Source organism: Schistocerca piceifrons, chromosome 1, assembly GCF_021461385.2.
Source record: "Schistocerca piceifrons isolate TAMUIC-IGC-003096 chromosome 1, iqSchPice1.1, whole genome shotgun sequence".
NCBI lineage: Eukaryota > Metazoa > Arthropoda > Insecta > Orthoptera > Acrididae > Schistocerca > Schistocerca piceifrons.
The window spans coordinates 657,821,265-657,846,532 of record NC_060138.1 but is presented as its reverse complement, the minus strand read 5'-3'; the positions used below and the strand labels follow the sequence as shown (position 1 = coordinate 657,846,532).

General features: G+C 42.1%; 1 protein-coding gene across 1 annotated transcript in view; it reads left to right on the top strand.

Annotated features, from left to right (window-relative positions):
* The window catches only part of LOC124805426 (myosin-I heavy chain), an 804,788-nt gene that overhangs the window by 729,333 nt on the left and 50,187 nt on the right, over window positions 1-25,268 (top strand). The window contains exons 26-28 of the mRNA XM_047265991.1: window positions 2,253-2,400; window positions 6,419-6,699; window positions 22,493-22,629. Of these exons, the coding sequence (XP_047121947.1) occupies window positions 2,253-2,400; window positions 6,419-6,699; window positions 22,493-22,629 (566 nt within the window). The remainder of the gene's footprint in view (window positions 1-2,252; window positions 2,401-6,418; window positions 6,700-22,492; window positions 22,630-25,268) is intronic.

The following is a 25,268-nucleotide window of genomic DNA, read 5'->3' as shown; positions in this document are numbered from 1 at the left end:
AACTCTTGCGAGCTCCATTCCCCCTGCTCACCAGATTGCTGTGTTTTTAAGCATGAGGAAAAAATCCAGGAGTAGAACACCCTGAACCAGCTCATACATTAAGAGGCCAGAAAAAAGTATGAGCATTGTAATTCCATACAAATGGACATAATCTTATACTACAGTTGCAACATTGTCACCTTCTCTGTCGACGGTGCCTTTACGGTTGCAACATTGTCACCTTCTCTGTCGACGATGCCTTCCTCTGTTGTGTCTTTCACAATAGAGCCACCTGCTGGTACCTGCCCCCCCCCCTCCCCCCCCCCCCCCTCCAGGCAATTGGGGCCCCTCCTGGTACTTCCACCGCACCCACTTTTTGAGCATTGGACCCCCATCTGCTAGGGAAACCAGTCTCCATCCTCCAGACTAGACGCGAGCCAGTGCTGAAAGAACCACAGGCTGCTGGCTGTCAGACTTCTCATTTTTCCTCTGCCCCTGAAACCAATTCAGGGACACTGTCTCAGTCCTCTTCTTATAAGGAGAAGAAGGACAAGGAGAAGTCCTCTAAGGTGAAGGAAACTCCATTGGCCTCCATGACATCAGACTTTGCTTGTACTCCTTCTGTGCCCAAAGTGGAGATCCCATTGGCCCCTGGGACGCCAGATCTCCCCAGGCAATGTGCTGCAGAACCTATATCAGAGGATCCCCTGATGTCTCAACTGGTGGCAACACATGACCCTGGGTCATAACCTGCTCCGCATCCCCCCCTTCCAGTCACATCATGCCCCCAGTGTATTCACACAGTCTGATCCTCTAGTGGAATTGTAACAGATTCTTCTACCACCTGGCTGAGCTACAGCAGCTTTTAAGCACTTACCTTGCATTCTGTATTGCCATCCAGGAAACAAGATTTCTGGAAACTCAAACCCCTGCCTTTTGTGGCTACCAAAGTTATTTTAAGAATTGTACAGACTACGATAGGGTATCGGGTGGAGTTTGTAAGTATGCGCTGGACTCAGTATACAGTGGCCTTGTGCCTCTTGTTATGCCTCTGGAGGCTGTGGCTGTTCAGGTAAGGGCACAGCAGGATTTTACAATCTGTAATGTTTACCTCCGTCCCGATGATGTCCTGTCCCAGGATGTACTGTCGGGATTGCTCTCTCAGCTCCCCTCACGTTTCCTAGTCTTGAGCGACTTCAAAACCCATAATGCTTTGTGGTGTGGTACAGTGATCACTGGCCATGGTAAAGACATCAAAACTGTACTGGCATGGCTCAATCTTTGCCTCTTGGACTCTGGTGCTCCCACACACTTCAGCGTGGCACACAGAACTTTTTTGGCCATTAATCTCTCCTTGTGCAGGCCTGATGTTGTACCATCTATTCTCTGGAAGGTCCACGATGACCTGTGTGGTAGTGACCACTTCCTAACCTTCCTGTCCCTCCCTCAGCCTTACTTCCCTGGACACCCAAGCAGATGGGTTCTCAGTAATGCTGACTAGAATGGGTTCACGACTACTGTCATCCTTAGCTCCCTATCGAAAGGCAGTATTGATGCAGCTGTTCGGCATACAATGGCAGCCATTCTTTAGGCAACAAACCAACCAAGCCATCCCCTCTTCCTAGGGATCCCCCAGTCAGAAGACAGTACCCTGGTGGACCTCAGAGATCACTGCAGCCGTTAGAAATCATAGGCGGGTTAGCTTGTAGATCACGGTTGCTTTCACAGGTAGCCATGTCTTTGTTGGGATAGGTGATGTTTGTGACCAGACTGCAGTAGGTGATGTGGGAGTGTGTATGGGACAGGCCTTTCATCTAGGTCTATCACAGGCCTATGACCCATGAGACAATGGGTTGGGAGCAGGGGTTGTGTAGGGATGGATGAGGATATTGTGTAGGTTCGGTGGGTGGCAAATATCACTGTGGGAGGGGTGGGAAGGATAGTGGGTAGGAAATTCCTAATTTAAGGGTGCAACAAGAGGAGTCGAAACCATGACGGAGAATTTGATTCAGTTGCTCCAGTCCTGGGTGGTACTGAATCATGAGGGGAATGCACCTCTGTGGCCAGACGGTGGGACTTAGGGAGGTGGTGAGTGACTGGAGAGATAAGGCAAAGGAGATCTGCTTTTGTATATGGTTGTGTCTGTCTGTAACTCAATATCTCCACTAAACGATGAGTAGAAATCTGTCCTTTTCATAATATTGTCATTATTCTGGCCTAGATTTTCCGTTGTTTGATTTTGTCAATGTTTCATGAAGCAGTTTTTCTTTCAGGTTCCCATATTGGCACAAGCTCATCGGCAGTATGGGGCTGGACGCTCTGAACTGACTGCCAAAGCTCTGTATCTTTCATGTGTCATGCAGTATCCTCTTTATGGTACAACAATGTTCCATGTTACATATCGTGGCTACTGGTCATATGGTAAGTGACAACTTTGTTTCATTCTTGCTTTCAATTCTATATGAGTAAACCATTTTATAACTTTAAACTCACAATTTAAACCAATAAAGAAAGATGTAATAGAAGGCTATAAACATATTGAGGGTGAACTGTTGTCTGATTCTTTGATTATTGTTGCTGTTAATGAGAAAAAAAATGTAAGAAAAATATAGAAGAAAGCAAGAAAGTCAGTGGTATATCATTCCGAATCAGAATTCGTATAGCAAAGTAAAGCCACTGAAGTAATTAGGTATTCTCCTTGGCCTTAAACTACTGCCTGAGTTCCCTCAATCCATTATTCCTAATATTCTTTCACCTAGGTCAGAATACAAGGTGGACATCCCCCACCACCATCCACCACCAAAAAAAAATAAATAAATAAATGGGAAATTCGTCCCAATGTCTGTATTTCTTAATATTTTTACACCAAATTTTGATCACTTTCAGAATATTATCCATTGACCACAATGCACTTCTTCAAATGATCCTTCCATTGTTCAAAACAGTTTCGAAAGTCACTTATCAGGATGGTCTTTATGCCGTCCAGCAATTTTTGTTTTACCTCCTCCACAGTGCCAAAAAGCATAAAAAGAAATCACGGGGGGAGGGGGGGGCGTAGATCTGATGAGGAGAGGGGGGGGGGGGACAATCGGTGTCATGCCATTTTTGGTCAAAAACAGCTTTATGGAGAGGGCAGTGTCGGCCGGCACGTTGTCATGCTGGAAGAACGAGTTGCTTGTGCACCAAAGATCTGCCCTTTTCATCCGGGTATTCTCCCTCAAACCTTTCAAAACCTCCAAGTAGAACTTCTGGTTGACAGTTTGACCCAGTGGAATGAACTCCGCATGCACAACACCTCTGCAATCGAAGAAATAAATGAGCATTGGCTTGATGTTTGACTTTACTTAGTGAGCTTTTTTGAGATGAGGAGAGACATTTGTCTTCCACTAGCTTTAGTGCTGCTTTGTTTCGAGGTCGTATCCATAGTACCACTACTCATCACAGTAATCACCTTGGAAAAAAATTCAAGGTCGTATTTGAGCTAATTTTTAAGTTCAAAACATGCCTTAAGTCAATGCTCCTTTGCTCGTCTGTGAGAAGGCGAGGGACAAATTTGGCTGCAACCCTTCTTGTGTGCAAACCTTTGGATAAAACCCTCTGAATTGAACTCCATGATATTCCAGGCATCTCACAGAGTTCATCAATGGTTTGGCAACAGCCTTCACAAATGAGGGTATTGATTTTGTTGACATTTTTGTCACTTCTTGATGTTGATGGATGTCCTGAAGGGGGTTGGTCTTCAATTGACATTTCTCCATTTTTAAAATGTGAAAACCACTGTTAGACTCTGGTTTCGTTTAGGGCAGCATCCCCATGAGCAGTCTTAAGCATTACAGTAGTTTCCACGGCCAATTTCCCCAACAGGAAACAAAATTTCACAGCCGCACATTGCTCTCAAAAATCTGCCATCATGTTTTCACCAAAATGGAGAAAGTTGTTTTACTAAAAAAAACTCTCACGGGTGAACCAATGCACTCACCGTGACACAACTTCATGCACTGAATCAGGTGGCATGACTGTAACGGACACATGGTAGAACAGTGGGTTCTCCCACTCTCCCTCCCCAAAGCACCCCAATTCCCGTTACTTTTGAGTCCCCCCCTTGTACAAGGAATTTGTGCATTGTGGTAGTGCCTCAGACAATTCTGCCCATGGTTCACTGGCTTGTCAGGGCCCAAAGATTCCAGTGCAACAGCAGAGCTTGATTAACAGCAGTCTCATCCCAGTCCTGAGCCTTCTGAATTTTGAAGCCACTGATGAAGACAGTCAGTTTGTATACTGATCACAAAATTTCCAGTTGATATCATAATTTGACAATTACTCGGTCTTTATGTCACTCCATACATTTAGTTGAGAATGTAGTAGACTTTGACTACCACACTGTCTGCTATGTATGTTTGTGAGCACCTCATCCATATTTTTTCTTCATAAGGCAATCCATACCTGTTCATTCATTGACCCCATTGAAAAGAACACTCAGGGATGTGGAATGAGCCAAAGTAAGTATTAACAAAAGACCAGCAAACCATAAAAATTGTATCTGGACACTGCATTAACAATATTCTGTCACTATATTGCATAATGCTATTCATGCTTATGCCAGCCAAATTTAACCAAGTAAATTAGAAAGCTAACTGCTGTTTTGAAAAAAAAAAGTCTAGTGTTTCCTTGGTTATATTAAATTGTGCTGTTATCTACTATAGGTTGCTTACTATTTGCCTCATTGTTTGATTAATATTTACTCTGTTTCACTAGTGGTTTTCAAAGAAAATAGCCCTGTTTACAATATATTACTATTATTAAGTTAGTTTTTAATTTTCTTTTGAACTGGTTGATATTACCTATTTAGTGCTTTGTGTTGGATGGGAGCTTGTAGTTTGTACCAGTATACATAACCACTTTATGGACCCTAGTCAATGAGACAAAGCCCACATGAAAATTATTTTTGTGTCTTGTGTGTGACTGGTTAAATCACAGGTCAACTGAAGATTATTTTCATTATCAGCAATGAAAACCATCACTTAGCAAATGAACTGAGAAGCCAAGAGCTAAATAGCGTGAATGTGTGAATTAGATGTCAAGATTTACCCTGGTGGTTCCCCAACAGTTTCTAGTAGACGCGCCTTGATGTCTTTGTACTTCCATTTTAAGTTCCCCTGGCTTACCAGGGTAAAATCTAGAAAAATTCCTAAGTTTTTTGTTGTAATGACAGTATGATGAAACGGATAGAGTGCTACTCATCATATAGCAGGATGATGAGTCACAGAGAGGCACAACAAAAAGATTGTAGACAAGTAAGCTTCCGACCAGAAGGCCTTCTTCCAAATTAGACAACATGCTCACACATACTCATGTAAACTCAACTCACACACACGTGCCCACTGTCTCAGAGATAGTGGTCATCTACAGCTGCTGTCCCTGATATGATAAGTTGCGGATAGTCTCTGATTTTCATTGTTGGAGCTCAAATCTGAGGACTGCAATGCAAACCAGAGTTGTGATTGCTTCTGAAAGATCACTGTGTTGAAGTGCTTACAGCTTTATCCTCTGAGATGTGAGAATTATCATAGGGTTCATTAAGATGACAAGGAAACACAAAACCTGATTTTCTAGTGTCCGCATGTAGCTGTTTAGATTTGATGTTCTTGCCATTTTCATTAAATTGCCCATTTAGATGTAAATGAAATATTGCCAGGGCACAAAGCATCCTCCAGCTCACATCACCCCTTGCACACTATCCTCTAGAACACTTCGTGAGACCTACGAAGCACACGTCAAATTACATGGCTCACATAAAAGTGGAAATATGTTTCATCTGACCAGGAAACATATTTCTTGTTCTTCACAATTTACTACTGGTGCCCGGGAATCCACTGTAACTTAGAAACTTTGTGATAAGGTGTGTAACCTTACTTAAGACAGGGTTAACCTGTTTTGATATTCTTTGCCAGTTTATGTTCTGCAGTATTGTGATTGATCACAAACTGGAACACATGTCCATTGTCAGAATTCTTTGGAGACTTAATTGTCTGCCAATGCTGGTAAAGCTATAGAAAAATGTGTGGTGTTGACCTCTTGCAACCTCTCACAGGTTCACATATGCCCCCCCCCCCCCCCCCAAACCAATGACTCCCATCTAATTCTCTATCACATAGGTCCTCTGCCCTTGTTAATCACAGTGGATTATTAAGAAACCTTTGTCAATACTTTGGGCACTAGTAGACCTATACACTCCCCAGCAGCACCTGCTGCTCCTCCTTATTCTTGCACCACTGAGCAAATTCTGAAGAACGAGAAGATACTCATTTTTAAATAGTCTCTCTCTCTTCACTCTCACTTCTTTGTTAACAAAATATTGTAGATAAGAACAGTTTATTAATAATGGAGTATTGCTTTATTATAGTGCTGTGTTTATTTATGACTAATGTTAAATTTTCAGGCAACAACCTGATCCTTGGTGTGAATTGTGATGGCTTGATGCTGATAAAACCTGACGATAAATTTGTTTTATATGAGTTTCGGTATCCAGATATAGAATCTATTTTTCTGGATCCTAGTGACAGTTTCATCACAATTAATCTGATGCGACAACAACAAGACAACGCACATAGATGTTTTGTCTTTGAGACAACTCAGAAATCAGAAATTGGTTCACTGATAGTGAGTTATTGGCCTGGTCTTGCCTCTTGGATCACAGAAAGTGAGGCTCCCATCAAGAAGGTATGTTGTTTGATTGGATGGTAATGACATTTTCATGCAAAATAAAGAAATAATTTTGATCACTATTAAACAACAAGGAAAAGATAGTGTGTGCCATTTCAGAAGCTACAGGAACAATGTTTACTTCATTCACCACATTTAGTGCAAAGTAGGTTTAAAAATTGGAGGAGGGCATTTTAAATATGAAAATAGAAAATTATTTTCAACTGTGTTTGTTATAGAAGTGACTACTTACAAGATGCTGAAACAAAGCCAATCAGCACAAAGCACTTTTTTTGTCCAGTCCTCTTACGTGATTTGATCTTGGTCACTTTAGCATTGTTAAATACGCACCCATTTACTAAGTTCATTAACTTTAATGTAGAACTCACAAAAACGACAATCAAGTATGATCCTGCAGATGTATAGTTGGTGGCACATTGACATGTAACCTATCAGAGAATCCCACTTGTTCTTCCCCTTTTTCTTATATGAGTACATAATCTCACTCTTACAGGCACTTACATTCACACCTCTGAGGCCACAGACATTCTAACTGCTTACAAGCAGCTGCCCAGACAGACTGATGGGAGGGTGGGAGAAGAAAAGATTGGAGCTGAAAGAGTAGTGAAGTATTGTGATGCAAGTAGGGGGCTATAGGTCATGATCAACAGTAACAGTAAAATGCTAGAAGTATTTAAGCAGCTTTTGAAACCATAAGTTTGATTGTGAGCAGCATGCTTAACAGCTGGCTATTAAGTTGTTGGTTGTCCACAGACTAGCAATGGCCATTCATGTGGGTAGACTCATGGTTAGTTGTTATACCCACATGCACACTCATTGCAGCGCAGCTGATATATGATATGACTGTTTACACATGAGACAGTCTTCTCACTGAATAGGAAGTGCCTTTGACTAGACTGCAGGAGGAGGTGGTGGGTGGGTGTCTGGAACAGGTTTTACACCTGTGTAGTATGTAGAGTAATAACTTGTGGAGTGGAGGATTTGGAGCAGGGATGTAAAAGGATGGACTAATTTACTGCACTGCATGAGTGGGTGACAGAAAATCAATTTAATGAATGAGGATAAGATATTGTGTGGGGTTCTCTTCAGTTCAAAGCGTCCTTTAAGGCAGTTGAAGACCTGGTGAGACTAGCTAAGCAGAATTTTGTCAATCTATAGCTACTTTGCCTGTAGGTGAATGATTGTTATTGCTCATTTCTGTCTGTTACCTACATCCTGGATTTTCTATTATCATAATATTGAACTGCATGATACCTGATAAGCATGTCAACTACCATCCTCCTGTCAGCCTGCAAATGAATCTTTGTGATCTCATACTGCTTCTTTAGCATGATTGTACACTGGCCATGGTTCTTCTTACAACATAAAATGTTTAATTCCTGAACACTTTTGTTAATTTTCTGACTTTTCAGAATTTGAAGCATTAATTAAAGAAACCCAGAGCACGAATAGCTTCACAGTCCAGTAGCTCCGAAGTTTTCGCTATAGATAACAAACATATTCAGACAACAAAATGTAAATTTGAGCTTAGTGTTGACAACGAATAATATTTATCAGAGAGATTAAGGCAGCATATAAAAAATTAAACACGAGACTATAGAATTGGAAATGAATAAAAATCTTTTGATTCTATCAGCCTATTACTATCTGGTAGGCAGTTCTACAAGAGATGCAATGAGCATTAAAAACTTATGACAGCACTGATGTTCAGTTGCTCCAATTCACACGTGGTGGACAGAAGCTATATATACTAACTGAAAAACAGGTCTTTATTGATTGCACAAACTGTACCGTGAAAACAAAATCAATTTGTATGAAGATGTAGAGTTTATCTATATGTCCATGAAGATGACTGTTTATTAGGGGGAGGGGGAGAAGTGAAGCTGTAGCTCTCTTTAAGTAAAAAATTTACCCACCAAGTGGTGGCAGGAGAACACCCACATAAAGTTATTAAAACATGCAAACTTTTCGAGCCAGATGAAGGAAAAGGACTGCTGAGGTTTAGGAAATGGGGAGAAATCAGAAAAGTCACCCAAAACCTCAGGTCAGGGGGAACCTACTGGATGGGATAAGAAGGAAAGACTGATTGTTGGGGACTGCACCAGGCAAGATTTGGAAACCTAAGAGCTAAAAGATGGAAGATGAGTAATATGCAAGACCACCAAGTTATCCATTAAGATGGATGGGCATAGGCAGAGGGTGTACACTGGTAACACACAATATCCTATTGCAGAGCATACTCTGCAACATATGCCCATTTCACCACATGTGCCACATAAATTCTTCCCCCACACACCAGTTTCTCAGGACTTTGCAGATTGGAACTGGTGTTACAACATGTCCTTGCTTCTCACCATCCTCTGGCCTAAATTTACGTTAATGTCTTCTATCTCAGCACTTCTTCACAGTAACGATTATTTTCTTCATTCCCTTTAAGTTTTCTATATCTTTAATTTTCTGACCTGTCTATTTCCCCCCTCCTACCTCTATCACCTGCAATGCACTTATCCTCACAATCTTTGTATCTCAAAGGATGTTTTGGCAGTAAATTCTATATTGTGTATTACCCTGCATTCAGCCTTTAAGCTCTCATATTTTCAAACCTTGTCCATTGTAGACCCCAACAATCAGTCTTTCTTTCTCATCCCATTCAGTTAGTCTCCAATGATATAGGATTCTGGGCGACTTTTCTGAACTTCTCCATTTCCTAAACCTCACCAATCCTTTTCCATCACCCCTCTTCCTTCCCCTTCAATCCTTCTGCCAGAGGAAGGAACCACTGGCTTTGAAAGCTTGCATATTTTAATAACTTTATATGGGTGTTCTCCTGCCGCTGCTTGGTGAGTGGATTTTTTTATCCATCCAATTACATTATGTTTTCAAACATTAATTATTTTTGTTGATATGTAGCTCTCTTTAGATGTTTCCAAAAAATATAATTTGATCTCTAAAATCTTTGTCCCTAAATTCTAAATTAAATGCTGTCACTCAGTTATTTATTGCACTTACAGTCATGACCCAGTAATACTTAAATTTCTTATACACAAATTAACAAAAAATATCTCCATTTGAGGATGGAAATGCCTTGGAAACACATCTCTGTGAAATTTATATTAGTGACCTGACCTGGTTTTGCACTTGTAGCACAAAGTATCTACAGACGGACATTTTGTCTGGCATAGCTGTTGTAAATTATACATGACAGACCTTTCTCATGAATCAGTCTGTTAATGAAAATTGTGTCAAAATCCCCACAGTTGTTTCTGAAATTAGCCTTCACATACAAACAGAAAGATGCAGCAGGTAATGTGTATAGATGTAGAAGATATGTGTAGATTCTGCTCAGCTTTTCTGTTCTCTGGAGATGTGGTGGCTGTTTACTTTAATGTTTCTCTTACCAGATACTGCATCCTCTGTAGCTGACCAGCTCATAGCTCCCATCATTGTAACAAGATTTCGCTCCAAACACCACTTAAATATGGGACAGATAACAATACATATATTACACACTCATCATTACTGCATATAATTATAAATTATATACATAAAGCTTTCTCATGAAAATCATTTCAGAATCCTATGGTAGTTTCTGAGATTAGCTTTCATACACAGACAGAAAAATGCATTGGGGATTTCAAAATATATAACTGTATAAATGAATGACAGCAAATTTTCAGTGGCATAGTATGAAATGCTCATCTGTGGTGAATGCTGCCCTAATCTGTGATTCAAAATGTCTTGAGACTATTATTTCCATTTTGCCTTCTGATGCAATGAAATTAACATACTGAAATATTCAACTTGAGTCCATCTAAATTACCAAGCTATGTTGGTAAGTACTGTATATGTGTTTCAGACCCTGGTCATTTTGGTCCTGTGTTTATTATTAGTATCATCATCCTCATCAATTGATTTCTTTGTGGACATGCCTCAAAAAACATCTTTGCGAATGAATTTTACAGAGATTATATATTTTTAGCCTTTAGCAGAGTATTTTCTGTTATGCTACGCAGCAATTTGCACCTAATTCCCTGTTTTTTGCAGACTGAATATGTTGTAATTTGGACATGCGTCACAACTAAAAATGTTAATACAACTTTATTAAACTGTAACATGTATGCCAATCACCATAACATCCACGGAACACAATAAGATAAGGCAAATGTATCCAAGCAGTAATAACATGATAACTGAATGTGAGTGTAGTGTGGCAGGATTTAAATAGGCAACCATCTGTAGCAGGCTCTATCAGAAGTTCCCAATATTGCTCTTTCATGGTGCACTCTCGCAGATGACAACACAATGCTAATGCACATGGCCTTCAAGTGTGTGTACATTACTTCGTTCCTCTTCCCTTGGGGTACAGTTTGGATTCGTGAGATGTCCGTGGCTGAGATGATGTGCTGATACTGTGGCGTATGGTTGGAAGTACTTTGGGTGTGGGTAGTGTCACAATCCACCTTCTCCTGTCAACCTATATGGCAGGGTGGGTGATGTTGGTGTGAGCTCCAAGTCCACATCAGGCACAGGGCCTGGTGATGTTGGTACCCCACCAGTTGGTGGCAGAGGTGGAGGAGATAGCTCCGGTGTGGACGGCAGCTGCATTGGTTTAATGGTATTGGAGAAGCTGTGCCATATTTGTCCACCAGTGATGGGAGACCCCATGTGTTTGTCATGGCAGGGACCTGCCACATCAGGTGATCTGTCGAGTGACACAGACTGGCATGGTGATGTTGGTGTCCTGGCCGAGGTTGTCTGGTCGTCCACACCCAGGTGCAGCTGGTCGTAATGACAAGTACAGAGGCCCTTCTCTGTGTGGATGCCACAGAGACAGTGGCCACAACATCTGTAGATGATGGTGGGAATCCATTTTGGGTGATGATCAAACTCACGTGCTCAGACAGCCAACTCAGGCCAAAAACGGGACGACGGCTGCACAGGTCAGCATTCTTGGCTGATGCGCAGGAGATGCAGGAGCATCTGAGGTGATGCCAGTGAAGCAGTTTGGCGGAACTTTTGTCATTGAATGGCATGAACTGATAGGAAGATGGAAATTGATCCAAGGCAATGTTGGACAGGGACTGAATCATGTACTTTTTCATTTGCATTTTGAATATTGTAACTAATCTTTCAGCCTCACCGTTGGACTGTTGGTGGAAGGGCAGGCGAAAATGTGGCAAACCCCTTGGGCGTTGCAGAAGGAGGCTAACTCCTGCAACACAAACCGAGGGCCATTATCAGAGATTGACACGGCTGGAAGTCCTTCGATGGAAAAAATTCTCGATGGGACTGCCACAGTCGCAGAGGCTAAAGTTGATGGGTAATGAACAACATATGGAAACCGAAAGAATGCCTCAATTACTATTAGCCAGTATGCATTAAGGAAAGGGCCAGTGAAATCAATGTAAAGTTGATCCTATGCTTGCGAAGGTTGTGGCCATGTAGAGAATGTTTCCTGCAGTTTCAGCTTACTACGATGCGCATTCAGAACATGCTGTAACCAAATGAGTGATGTCACCATCCAAACGAGGCCAGGAAACATGATGGTGGGCTAATACCTTGGGGCGTGACAGCCCCCAGTGATCAGCACAAAGCAATTCCAGGATCTCCGAACAGAGTGCTGAGAGAACCACTATACAAGGAGCTGAATAGTCCATATCAAGGAGCAGTACACCATCAGTGACAGAGGAATGATGCTGAAACACATAGTAGCTACAGAGGGGGTCAGATGCCCATGTTGGAGGCATGTAGTACACAATGTATCACTTTCCATAAAATTGAATCGGTAGTGCTAGCTTGCTCAACCTGAGCACTGGTGATTGGAAAATGATTGACAGTTTGTTGAACACATTCACAAACGTGGAAACAGAGTAACTCCTCCTGATCAGAAACTGGATCCATACTGGTAGGAAAATGGAAGAACGCATCAGCGTTCACACGTTTAGCCATGGGTCGGAAGTGAATCTCATAGGTGTATTGAGAGAGGAACAGTGCCCAACATTGTAGGTAATGCACTGCTTTGTCTGGCAGTGACTCTGAGGGTTTAAACGTTTAAACAGTGAAACTACTGGCTTGTGATCCTTGATGAGGTGGAATTTTACACCATACAGGAAAACATGAAATTTCTTTAATGCATAAACAATGGTGAGTGCTTCTTTCTCTGGTGGTGAATATCTAGTCCAAGCCGAATTAAGCGTCTTCGACGCATATGCAATAGGCCACTCAGAGACATCAGAGTATTTATGAGCTAACAACGTGCCCAGCCCATGCTAGGATGCGTCTTTTGATAACACTAATCAGTGACCTTTTGGTAGGTTACAAGGCAAGATGCAGATTGTAACATAGACTTCAGTTTGGAAAATGCCATTCACATGCGTGCGGACAGCCGAAGTAATCCCCTTATGCAGCGAGACCTGTAACAGTTGTGCAACCAGCTGATGATAATAAGCAATCTTACCTAAAAAAAAACCTGGAGTTCCGTAACTGACAGAGGACGCGGAAGAGCCACGATGCCAGAGACATTCTGATGAAGGGGTTTGATATCAGTGCTAGACAACAGAAGGCTGAAAGAAACAGCATTTTTCAAAATTGCATTTTAACCCAGTGGCCTACAACACCAAAAAGAGCTTATGTAAGTTGTTGAGATGCTCGGCTGTGGAGCAGCCAGAGACCACAATATCATCAAGATAGCTGACATAGCCAGGCATAGACATCATGAGTTCTTCGAGAAACTGTTGAAAAATCGCCAGGGAGCTGGCCACACCAAATGGTAACCACAAATACTGATACAAGCCAAAAGGTATGTTAATGACCAAGAGCCATTGAGGGTCAGCATCAACGGGAAACTGCAAATACGTATCGGAGCAGTCAATCTTGGGAAACACTGACCACCAGCAAGCTTAGCAAAATGTTTGACAGGGCACGGCAAGTGACGCATATCAATGATAGACTGAACATTGACAGAAACTTTGAAAGCACTGCAAAGGCATTACTGTACTGTTGGTTTCTTGACAATGACTAAGGGGATAGCCCATTCACTGAATGTGATTAGTTGGACAACTCCAGAGGCTGTGAGGTGGTCAAGCTCTGCATTGACTTGGTCACAGACTCCAGCGCACTGGCCCATGAGCCCAAAAGAAATGAAGTCTGGCTGAAGGTTTCATGATGATGTGGGCTTTGAAATTATTCGCACAGCTTGAACCCACAGGAAACAGGGCGGAGAATTCAGAGCATAAAGAGTTGAACTGTGTACAAGGCACTTGATCAGAGACAAGATTAAACTTCATCAGAAATAGTAAACCTGAAAATGTTAAAGGTGCATACATTGTCCAGCACTAGAAAAATCAGCAGACAAACCACAGATATACATGTGACTGGGCCCAAGAAACTACCTGATATTGGAATGCTTTGTTTATTATAGGTGACTAATGTATGTGAAACTGGCACTAAGACCATGTTTGTTTGCAAGATGAGTAATGTCACAGCAGCACCAGTGTCGACTTGCAAGAATGGTTCAAATTGCTCTGAGCACTATGGGACTTAACTTCTGAGGTCATCAGTCCCCTAGAACTTAGAACTACTTAAACCTAACTAACCTAAGGACATCACAGACATCCATGCCTGAGGCAAGATTCGAACCTGCGACCGTAGCGGTCTCGTGGTTCCTGACTGTAACGCCTAGAACCGCTCGGCCACTCCGGCCGGTTGTCGACTTGCATGTGCAAAACATTCTGATAAACCTTGACATCAATGAAAAGCTTATTGGATGCAATGGACATCCATGTCAGCAACTGCAATAGGTTGTTGGAATTTTGCATTACACAAACAGGAGTGATGTGACCCATTTTGTTGCGCTGGCGGCAAACGACCCTCCATGTATGACAATTAGGCCTATCATGAGTGACAAAATGTGACGGACAAGAGGAAAGCAAAGTATTTGATACATCCGAGGGGATAACCAAGACAAAAAGAAAGCACAGCATAAGGTAACAGCAGTCGGCCCAAACGCATGAAAATGTTGCAGCAACCGATTTTCATAGACTGCCCAGTCGTTGACAGACTCGTCATAAGCCAAGAATGGCAAAGGATAAGCAGCTTATGTCCATGAATCAGAATGGTTTTAGAAATAATCACTCATGTGAAACTCAGCTTGTCCTTTTCTCACATGATATACTGAGAACTATGGATGAAGAGCGACAGACAGATTCCATATTTCTAGATTTCCAGAAAGCATTTGACATGGTGCCTCATTGCAGGCTATTAATAAAGGTAGGTGCATATGGAATAAGTTCACAGATATGTGAGTGGCTCAGAGACTTCTTAAATAATAGAACTCAGTATGTTGTCCTTGATGGCGAGTGTTCATCAGAGACAAGGGCATTGTCAGGAGTGCCCCAGGGAAGTGTGATATGACAGCTGTTGTTCTCTACACATAAATGATTTGGCAGACAGAGTGGCCAGCAGTCTGCAGTTGTTTGCTGATGATGCCGTGGTGTACAGACAGATGTCGAACCTGAGTAACTTTAGGAAGATACAAAATGACTTAGACATGATTTCTAGTTGGTGTGATGAATGGCAGCTATCCCTAAATATTGAAAGATGTAAGTTAATGTGGATGGGTATGAAGATCAAACCTGTAATGTTCAGATATATTATTACTAATGTCCAGCTTGATACAGTCATGTCATTTAAATATCTGGGTGTAATGTTGCAAAGTGATGTGAGGTCGAACAAGCATGTGAAAACCGTGGTAGGGAAGGCAGATGGTCAACTTCAGTTTATTGGGAGAATTTTTGGATAGAGTGGTTCCCCTGCAAAGAAGACTGCATATAGGATGCTGGTTGACTTATTCTTGAGTACTGCTTGAGAGTCTAGGATCCATACCAGGTCAGATGGAAGGAAGACATCGAAGGAATTCAGCGGAGGGTTGCTTAGATTTGTTATTGGTAGGTTTGAACAAAATGTAAGTGTTACAGGGATGTTACAGGATCTCAAATGAGAATCCCTGGAGGGAAGGCAGCATTCTTTTTGGGAAACACCATTAAAAAAAGTTTAGAGAACCGGCATTTGAAGCTAACTGCTGAATGGTTCTGCTCCTGCCAACATACATCATGCATAAGGACCACAAAGATGTTGTTGTTGTGGTCTTCAGTCCTGAGACTGGTTTGATGCAGCTCTCCATGCCACTCTATCCTGTCCAAGCTTCTTCATCTCCCAGTACCTACTGCAACCTACATCCTTCTGAATCTGTTTAGTGTATTCATCTCTTGGTCTCCCTCTACGATTTTTACCCTCCACGCTGCCCTCCAATACTAAATTGGTGATCCCTTGATGCCTCAGAACATGTCCTACCAATCGATCCCTTCTTCTAGTCAAGTTGTGCCACAAACTCCTCTTCTCCCCTATCCTATTCAATACCTCCTCATTAGTTATGTACCACAAAGATAAGATCAAGAAATTACAGCTCATATGGAGGCGTACAGGTAGTCTTATTTCTCTCGCTCTAATTGTGAGTGGGACAAGAGGAGGAATGACATGTAGTGGTACAGAGTACCCTCCACCACACACTTGATGGTGGCTGAAGGAGTATCTATGTAGATATATATTTAGATTTAGACCAGGGTAGTGACAGGCAAAACAGGAGATGCAAGGGGTAACGTGGCAGGTGGTGTAGATTGAGATGGATCCAAACTGACCAAAACAGTCTCCTCTTCATTGCCACTTGTGTTGTAACTTGGACACATAACACAACCAAGAATGTTAGTACAACTTTATTTAACTGTGGCAAGTACGCCAATCATCATAACATACACTGAACACAATAAAGTAAGGCAAATGTATGCACACAGTAATAACATGATGACTGAATGCAAGCATAGTGCAGCACGGTTTAAATAGGCAGCTGCCCAAGGCAGGCTTTATCAGAAGTTCACAGTATTGCTCTTTTGAGGCACAATCTCGTGGATGAAAACACACTGCTAATGCATGCAGCTTTCAAGTCTGTGCACATTACTTCAGAGTACTGTTAAATGTGCTATCTAAAAGTGCTTCCTGGACTGATGTAAAGTGCAGAATAAATCATCTCAGTAAAATGCAAATGGTTGTGATTCAACCAACTCTCTGCTATATCAATAATTAACACTTACAGTGCTGAACTTGTAGGTAGCTTCCATTTCCTGTGGACTGGCTGAAATTTATGTTTTTTTGGAAGTTACAGCTCATGTGTTCAAATATGTAGCTGTAATTTCAAAACTTTTTACATTTACTGGACTTCCTTCATTAAATAGACATGTTTTGGTGTTGCTAGAGTTAAATCTGAACATACAGATGAAACTTCAATTTAATGGTATTTATTGCAGAAAAAATTGAAAATGAAGTCTGTTATGCAAACAAATGCATGATCTCCATGTTTAGGTATCTTTTACATTTTGTTTACATCACAGAGAAACACACAAAACACAGGATCAAAGCAAAATTTAACATTTGTAGTTGAGTACGGTGCAGTACACCTCAAAATACAGAATCCAACATTACATTTGCTGCAATCATGTGCTCGGATTTATTTTCTGATTTATGTACAGGAGAATCGTGCATACCAACGCAATCTGCAAGAAAATAAGATGAACATATGCAGCAACCCAACTTCAAGAAAATCTAGAAGTTGTACTATTTTCAGATGACATGTAATCTGAACTGTCATCAGATACTTTATTTTCTTCATCTGTAGATTTGTCAAGGATTTTGTAAATCATTTGCCCCAACTATGTCTCCTCTTCACTGAATATTTTTCACTGCATATTTTGAATGCAAAAACTCACAGAATGCATGAAACAGAGGGAACTCAGATGTCTGCTAATGCCTATGAAGCAAAAGACAGTATTAAAGTTTACAAAAATGGCAAGTTTTTACATTGTTGCAGTCACAGTGCAAACTGTGACGTCTGCAGACACCTCATGATTTTCAGGAGTCATAAATATATATTTGACACCTCAGAAAATCATCGTAACTGGCAATTTCTGCAGTTATCACAATATTACATTAGCCACATGCTAAGTGTTAATGATGGGAACAAAGGTAACCAACTCACTACATAATTGAGGCATTGAGTGATCAATTGGCACGTGACAAAGACCAAAAACATTGCTAAGCTTTCATATGATCTCCTTCAGAGCTACCTAGTGTTACGTTCGCAAAAAAACACACACACACACACACACACACACACACACACACACTAGCATGGCTACATAGTTCTAGCCTACTACATTATACGGACACCGCAGCTTGCTGGGAGTGCGAGTTTGTGTTGGTTGAAGGGAGCAAGGGGAGAAAGTAGTTGGGGAAGGAGGGAAGGTTTGGAGGGGAGGATTGTGAGAGGAAAAGGTGGCAGGATTGTTGTTTACCAATGAGCTTGCCCTGGCACATGCATCAGGAGTTGCATATAGCACTCAATGACTTGGAGGAGTAGATTAGGAGGAGGAGATAGGACAGAGTACAGAGGAAGAAGGGAGACAACAGGGGGGAAGGCATGAATGCAAAATAAATGAAGTGATTGGCTTGGGAATAGGAGTAAAGGTGGATGTGGAACACGGGTTAGTGCAGGTTGAGGCTTGGAGGATTGTGGAATGTAAGGATGGATTGTAAGAAAAATTCCCATTTATCAAACAATGGAAAATCCAGTATGGAATCTAACAATATTATGAGAAGGAAAGTTGCCACTCACCATATAGCGGAGATGCTGAGTCACAGATAGGCGCAACAAAAAGATTTTCACACTTAAAGCTTTCGGCCAATGGCATTTGTCAACAATAGACACACATATGCACACAGACACACTCATGCAAGTGGAACTCACACACACGACTGCAGTCTCAAGCAACTGCAACCACACTGCGAGCACACACACTCACACAAATGCAACTCACACACACAACTGCAGTCTCAGGCAACTGCAACCACACTGTGAGCAGCAGCACTGGTGCATGATGGGAGTGATGACTGGATGGGGGAAAGGAGGCTGGGGCAAGGAGAGGGATGGATAGTATGGTGGGGATGGTGGACAGTGAAGTGCTCCAGGTTGGGCCGCAGGCAGGGGAGAGAAGGGGAGGGGGGGAAGTAGCGGAATAGGAGAGAAATAAAGAGAAATAAATAAAAACAAAAAAACTTTTATTTATTAATTTATTTATTTCTCTCCTTTTCCGCTATAAAAATTACTTTTATTTTTATTTATGTCTCTCTATTTCTCACCTTTTCTGCTACTTCCCCACACCCCGCCCCCTCCCCACCTCTTCCCTGCCTGCCGCCCAACCTGCAGCACTTCACTGTCCGCCATCCCCACCATACTATCTCTCCCCCCTCCCCTCCCCAGCCTCCTCCTTTCCCCCACCCCGTCACCACTCCCATCATGCACCAGTGCTGCTGCTCACAGTGGGGTTGCAGTTGCCTGAGACTGCAGTTGTGTGTGTGAGTTGCATTTGTGTGAATGTGTGTGTGCATATGTGTGTCTGCTGGCAAAGGCCATTGGCTGAAAGCTTTAAGTGTGAAAATCTTTTTGTTGCACCTATCTGCGACTCAGCATCTCTGCTGTGTGATGAGTGGCAACTTTCCTTCTCATAATATTATTAAATTCCCGTTTATGTCATTCACAGAAGCTAGTAAGCACATGACAGTAGTAGGGAATGTGAATGGTTGAATTTGATTTGTTTGGAGAATTTTGGGAATGTGTAGTTAATCTATAAAGGGTACAGTGTATGGAACACTAGAGTGACCTATTCTTAAATGCTGTTCAAGTGTTTGAGTTCCCCACCAGGTCAGATAAAAGGAAGACATGGAACCAATTCAGAAGCATATTGCTAGATTTGCTACCAGTAGATTCAACCTGCATGCGAGTATTACAGAGATGAAACTTCCTGGCAGATTAAAACTGTGTGCCCGACCGAGACTCGAACTCAGGACCTTTGCCTTTCGCGGGCAAGTGCTCTACCATCTGAGCTACCGAAGCACGGCTCACGCCCGGTCCTCACAGCTTTACTTCTGCCAGTACCTTGTCTCCTACCTTCCAAACTTTACAGAAGCTCTCCTGCGAACCTTGCAGAACTAGCACTCCTGAAAGAAAGGATACTGTGGAGACATGGCTTAGCCACAGCCTGGGGGAGGTTTCCAGAATGAGATTTTCACTCTGCAGCGGAGTGTGCGCTGATATGAAACTTCCTGGCAGATTAAAACTGTGTGCCCGACCGAGACTCGAACTCGGGACCTTTGCCTTTCGCGGCGAGTTCAAGTCTCGGTTGGGCACACAGTTTTAATCTGCCAGGAAGTTTCATATCAGCGCACACTCCACTGTAGAGTGAAAATCTCATTCTGGAAACCTCCCCCAGGCTGCGGCTAAGCCATGTCTCCGCAGTAGCCTTTCTTTCAGGAGTGCTAGTTCTGCAAGGTTCGCAGGAGAGCTTCTGTAAAGTTTGGAAGGTAGGAGATGAGATACTGGCAGAAGTAAAGCTGTGAGGACCGGGCGTGAGTCGTGCTTCGGTAGCTCAGATGGTAGAGCACTTGCCCGCGAAAGGCAAAGGTCCCGAGTTCGAGTCTCGGTCAGGCACACAGTTTTAATCTGCCAGGAAGTTTCATATCAGCGCACACTCCGCTGCAGAGTGAAAATCTCATTCTGGAAACCTCCCCCAGGCTGCGGCTAAGCCATGTCTCCGCAGTATCCTTTCTTTCAGGAGTGCTAGTTCTGCAAGGTTCGCAGGAGAGCTTCTGTAAAGTTTGGAAGGTAGGAGACGAGATACTGGCAGAAGTAAAGCTGTGAGGACCGGGCGTGAGTCGTGCTTCGGTAGCTCAGATGGTAGAGCACTTGCCCGCGAAAGGCAAAGGTCCCGAGTTCGAGTCTCGGTTGGGCACACAGTTTTAATCTGCCAGGAAGTTTCATATCAGCGCACACTCCGCTGCAGAGTGAAAATCTCATTCTGGATTACAGAGATGCTTTGGGAACTCAAAAGGGAATCCCTTGAGGGAAGATAAAGTCCTTTTTGTGAAACAGTATTGAGACAATGTAGAGAACAATATTTGAAGCTGACTGCTGAGGCATTCTATTGCCGGCAGCACAAGTTTTGTGTAATTTAGAGAACCAGCTTTTGAAGTTGATGGCTGAATTATTCTACTGCCTGAAGCGTACATTTTGTGTAAGGACCATGAGGATAAGATAAGAGAAATTAAGGATCATATGAAGGAACTGAGAAGACGATAACTAGTAGTGGTACAAGGTACCCACATGCATCATATGGTGGCCTGCTGAGTATGTACGTAGAAGTAGATCGGGGGAAAAGCTCTTGGGATATATTCTCCTCAGTGTGCCAGAGTCACAGCATCATGAGAGAATATCTGTGGAGCTTGTAAGATATGGAGGGAAAGTAATGAAATGTTGAAGCTGCAAGGGATATTCAGATACTGCACTTAGCAGCTTACAGCCTGTGAAAACTGGAACACAAGTTTGATTCATGTTATTGTACATAGTTTTAACTTGTCACAAAATATTTGTTTCTCTTATATTTTTCAGTCTTTCTTTTTCCTATTCTTTTTTTCTCACTACTGATCTAACCATTGCCAGCTCAATCAGTCCCAGTGTCAGTAGGTGTTTCTGCACACTAACCTTACTTGTTTTGAAATTCCATTCGTGAATTGTTAGAACGTAACTGCCCGATTAATTATTGGCATCTTTTCCCTCATAGAGAATTAAAATCACTTATATATATTTAATTAATGAGAGGCCAATCCAGTTGTTGATAGATACTTCTGTTAAGCCCATGGCCAGTTTTGGCCTTCACATCTGGGCCATATCCAAGTGAATCTGAAAGCTGTGCCATTCTAGGGCAATGTCAAATGATCATTTGATTATCTGATGTTGCATCATAACAGCACAGTTTTCAGATTCACTTAATAATGGCCTGGATGTGAAGGTAAAAACTGGTCTTGAACATGAATAAAGTATCTATCAGCAAATGGAGTGGCCTTGGATTAGTTGAATATACAATTGCAGAACAACAACAGTCTTTGAACGTGGAGAACCTAATACATGCATGTTTACTCATAAGCACTTGTTACTCATATAACATGCTTTAATAATAAAATAAAAATATTATATACCAAATGCAATTCATCACAAATAAATGTCATTACTTATGCTTACATTAAATGAAAAAAGAAACCTTATTCTTCTTTCACAAACACTGCTTTCACTGTAATGTAGATCTAAAAAAGGTAACTACAAAATCAAAGTATAGTGCTACATGTAGACATTTCAGATAGCTATGAGATCAGTATGTGTGTGTGTGTGTGGGGGGGGGGGGGGGGGGCGCGCAAGGGGGGGGGGGGGGATTAGAATTTTGTGTGCCGTTGCCTTCTGTAAACTATTGTTATGTTTGTGCTGTGTTCCCCCTTATTCCTCGTCTTTGTGACCTCTTGAAGCTAGAACTTTCACTTCCTTTAGCTCAGAATACTGCTCTGACCTATTATATTTATCATTATTTTGAAATCCTTTGCATTTATTATACTTGAAATTTTCTACACCCTTAGAATAGGAATTGAGAGTGCTGCATGCTAAAAGTTTAACCATTAAATTTAAAAGCTCATTATGTATAAACTGTTTTTAAAATTAAATGTAATTTTTTTATTTCAGAATTTTATCTTAATTATAAAACAATCCAATGTGTATCTTCATTGTTGTATTTGGTACTGTTAATTTTTCATTAATATTACATTATAGTACAGTAAAACATCGATAATCTTTGTATTGCAGGTGAAACCAATAACTAATGAAGATCGTATTAGACTCTATCAGAATTTAGTCAACTGCCGGCGAAACCTCATAGACAGTGAGATATTAAGGAAGCCCCAAGATACTGGAGGTAGTTTCCTTCGGAACACACTTAGAAGGTTTGTTTATATGCATTTTCCAATGAAAAATTTCTCTTTTTCAGGGTTCTGAAAGGATGTTTCACTCTGTTGTTGGGCTCTCAAAATGCTTTATCCTGTTAGTCAAAAATTATTTTCCATTACTGTCAATTAATGCATAGATCTGCGAATTATTATTTACACTGTGAAATAATTCTATCATCTAAAATATCTCTCATTTATTCTTCAGTCTCAGTTGGACATTTTTAATTACATGACATCTTTTCATCTCCCTGGATCACCTTCAGATCTGAAACAAAGTGAAACTAAATATGTACCATCTAATATTTTACAAGAAGCAGAAAAAAATTGCACAAGACTGTAGAATTTACCTAAGCAGTTGTGCCAGGATCATGTGTGTTAAGGACTGTTTTTTGCAATTTCAATCAGTGTTTCAAATTTTTATCTAGTGGAGGTAGGGTAGAGGGGAAGGGGAATGCTGGCCGGGGTGGCAGAGCGGTTCTAGGCGCTACAGTCTGGAACCGCGCGACCACTACGGTCGCAGGTTCGAAACCTGCCTCGGGCATGGATGTGTGTGATGTCCTTAGGTTAGTTAGGTTTAAGTAGTTCTAAGTTCTAGGGGACTGATGACCTTAGAAGTTAAGTCCCATAGTGCTCAGAGCCATTTGAACCATTTTTTTTGGGGGGGGGGGGGGGGATGGGGAATGGGGAATGGGGAATGGGGAATGGGGAACATGGAGGGACAGTGAGTAGAAGAGGCAAAGGAAGCAGGGAGTGGGAGTGGTGGGGATGTCTTGAATTTAACAAAAGAAGGTCTTATGCTAAAATTATAAAAAATACAATAATGAAGAAATTGCCAGTCAGATATAAATAGTGTAGAACAGTAGTTGCGTAAACTATAAACAGCACAAACTAGTAACATTATAGAATCGACTGAAGGGGGCTGAGAACACAAGACACACTATCCTCATTCCTTCATAACCTCAAGACCTTTTCTCCCATCTACTTCAGCTGGTCCCTCTCAACCCAGTGTGCCATCTTTCTGGACGTTGACCACTTTCTCTTTGAGAATCCTATCCACACCTCTGTGCACATTAAACTCACCAACCACCAGTAGTACATCCATTTTGACAGCTGCCATCCCTTCCCCACCAAAACAACCTTCCCATATAGCGTGACCACACAGGGACAGCATATCTGCAGTGACAAGAATTCCCTTGCCCAGTATGCTGACAGTCTAACACAAAGGCCTTCACATGCAGGCACTGCCCCCAAGATCTAGTCCACAAACAGATTTTCCATGCCATATAACCACACACTGCCAGTCCTCCCACCACCTCCAACAACCAGCTAAGAAGGAGCACCCCCTTTGTCATCGTGTCCTGGAATGAGGGACATCCTACCCAAGATCCTCCCCAATGCTCCTAAAGTGGTGTTCTGTCACCCACCTGACCTCCACTACATCCTAGTCCATCCTTATGCCGCTTCTGATCTCAACCCCTTCCCACAGGGATCATATCCCTGTGGAAGACCAAGGTGTGAGATCTGACCAATACACCCACTCAGCACTTCCTATTCCAGTCCTGTCACAGGGTTATCCTACTCCATCTACATCTACATCTACATTTATACTCCGCAAGCCACCCAACGGTGTGTGGCGGAGGGCACTTTACGTGCCACTGTCATTACCTCCCTTTCCTGTTCCAGTCGCGTATGGTTCGCGGGAAGAACAACTGTCTGAAAGCCTCCGAGTGCGCTCGAATCTCTCTAATTTTACATTAGTGATCTCCTCGGGAGGTATAAGTAGGGGGAAGCAATATATTCGATACCTCATCCAGAAATGCACCCTCTCGAAACCTGGCGAGCAAGCTACACCACGATGCAGAGCGCCTCTCTTGCAGAGTCTGCCACTTGAGTTTGTTAAACATCTCCGTAACGCTATCACGGTTACCAAATAACCCTGTGACGAAACGCGCCGCTCTTCTTTGGATCTTCTCTATCTCCTCTGTCAACCCGATCTGGTACGGATCCCACACTGATGAGCAATACTCAAGTATAGGTCGAACGAGTGTTTTGTAAGCCACCTCCTTTGTTGATGGACCACATTTTCTAAGGACTCTCCCAACGAATCTCAATCTGGTACCTGCCTTACCAACAATTAATTTTATATGATCATTCCACTTCAAATCGTTCCGCACGCATACTCCCAGATATTTTACAGAAGTAACTGCTACCAGTGTTTGTTCCGCTATCATATAATCATACAATAAAGGATCCTTCTTTCTATGTATTCGCAATACATTACACTTGTCTATGTTAAGGGTCAGTTGCCACTCCCTGCACCAAGTGCCTATCCGCTGCAGATCTTCCTGCATTTCGATACAATTATCTAATGCTGCAACTTCTCTGTATACTACAGCATCATCCGCGAAAAGCCGCATGGAACTTCCGACACTATCTACTAGGTCATTTATATATATTGTGAAAAGCAATGGTCCCATAACACTCCCCTGTGGCATGCCAGAGGTTACTTTAACGTCTGTAGACGTCTCTCCATTGATAACAACATGCTGTGTTCTGTTTGCTAAAAATTCTTCAATCCAGCCACACAGCTGCTCTGATATTCCGTAGGCTCTTAGTTTGTTTATCAGGCGACAGTG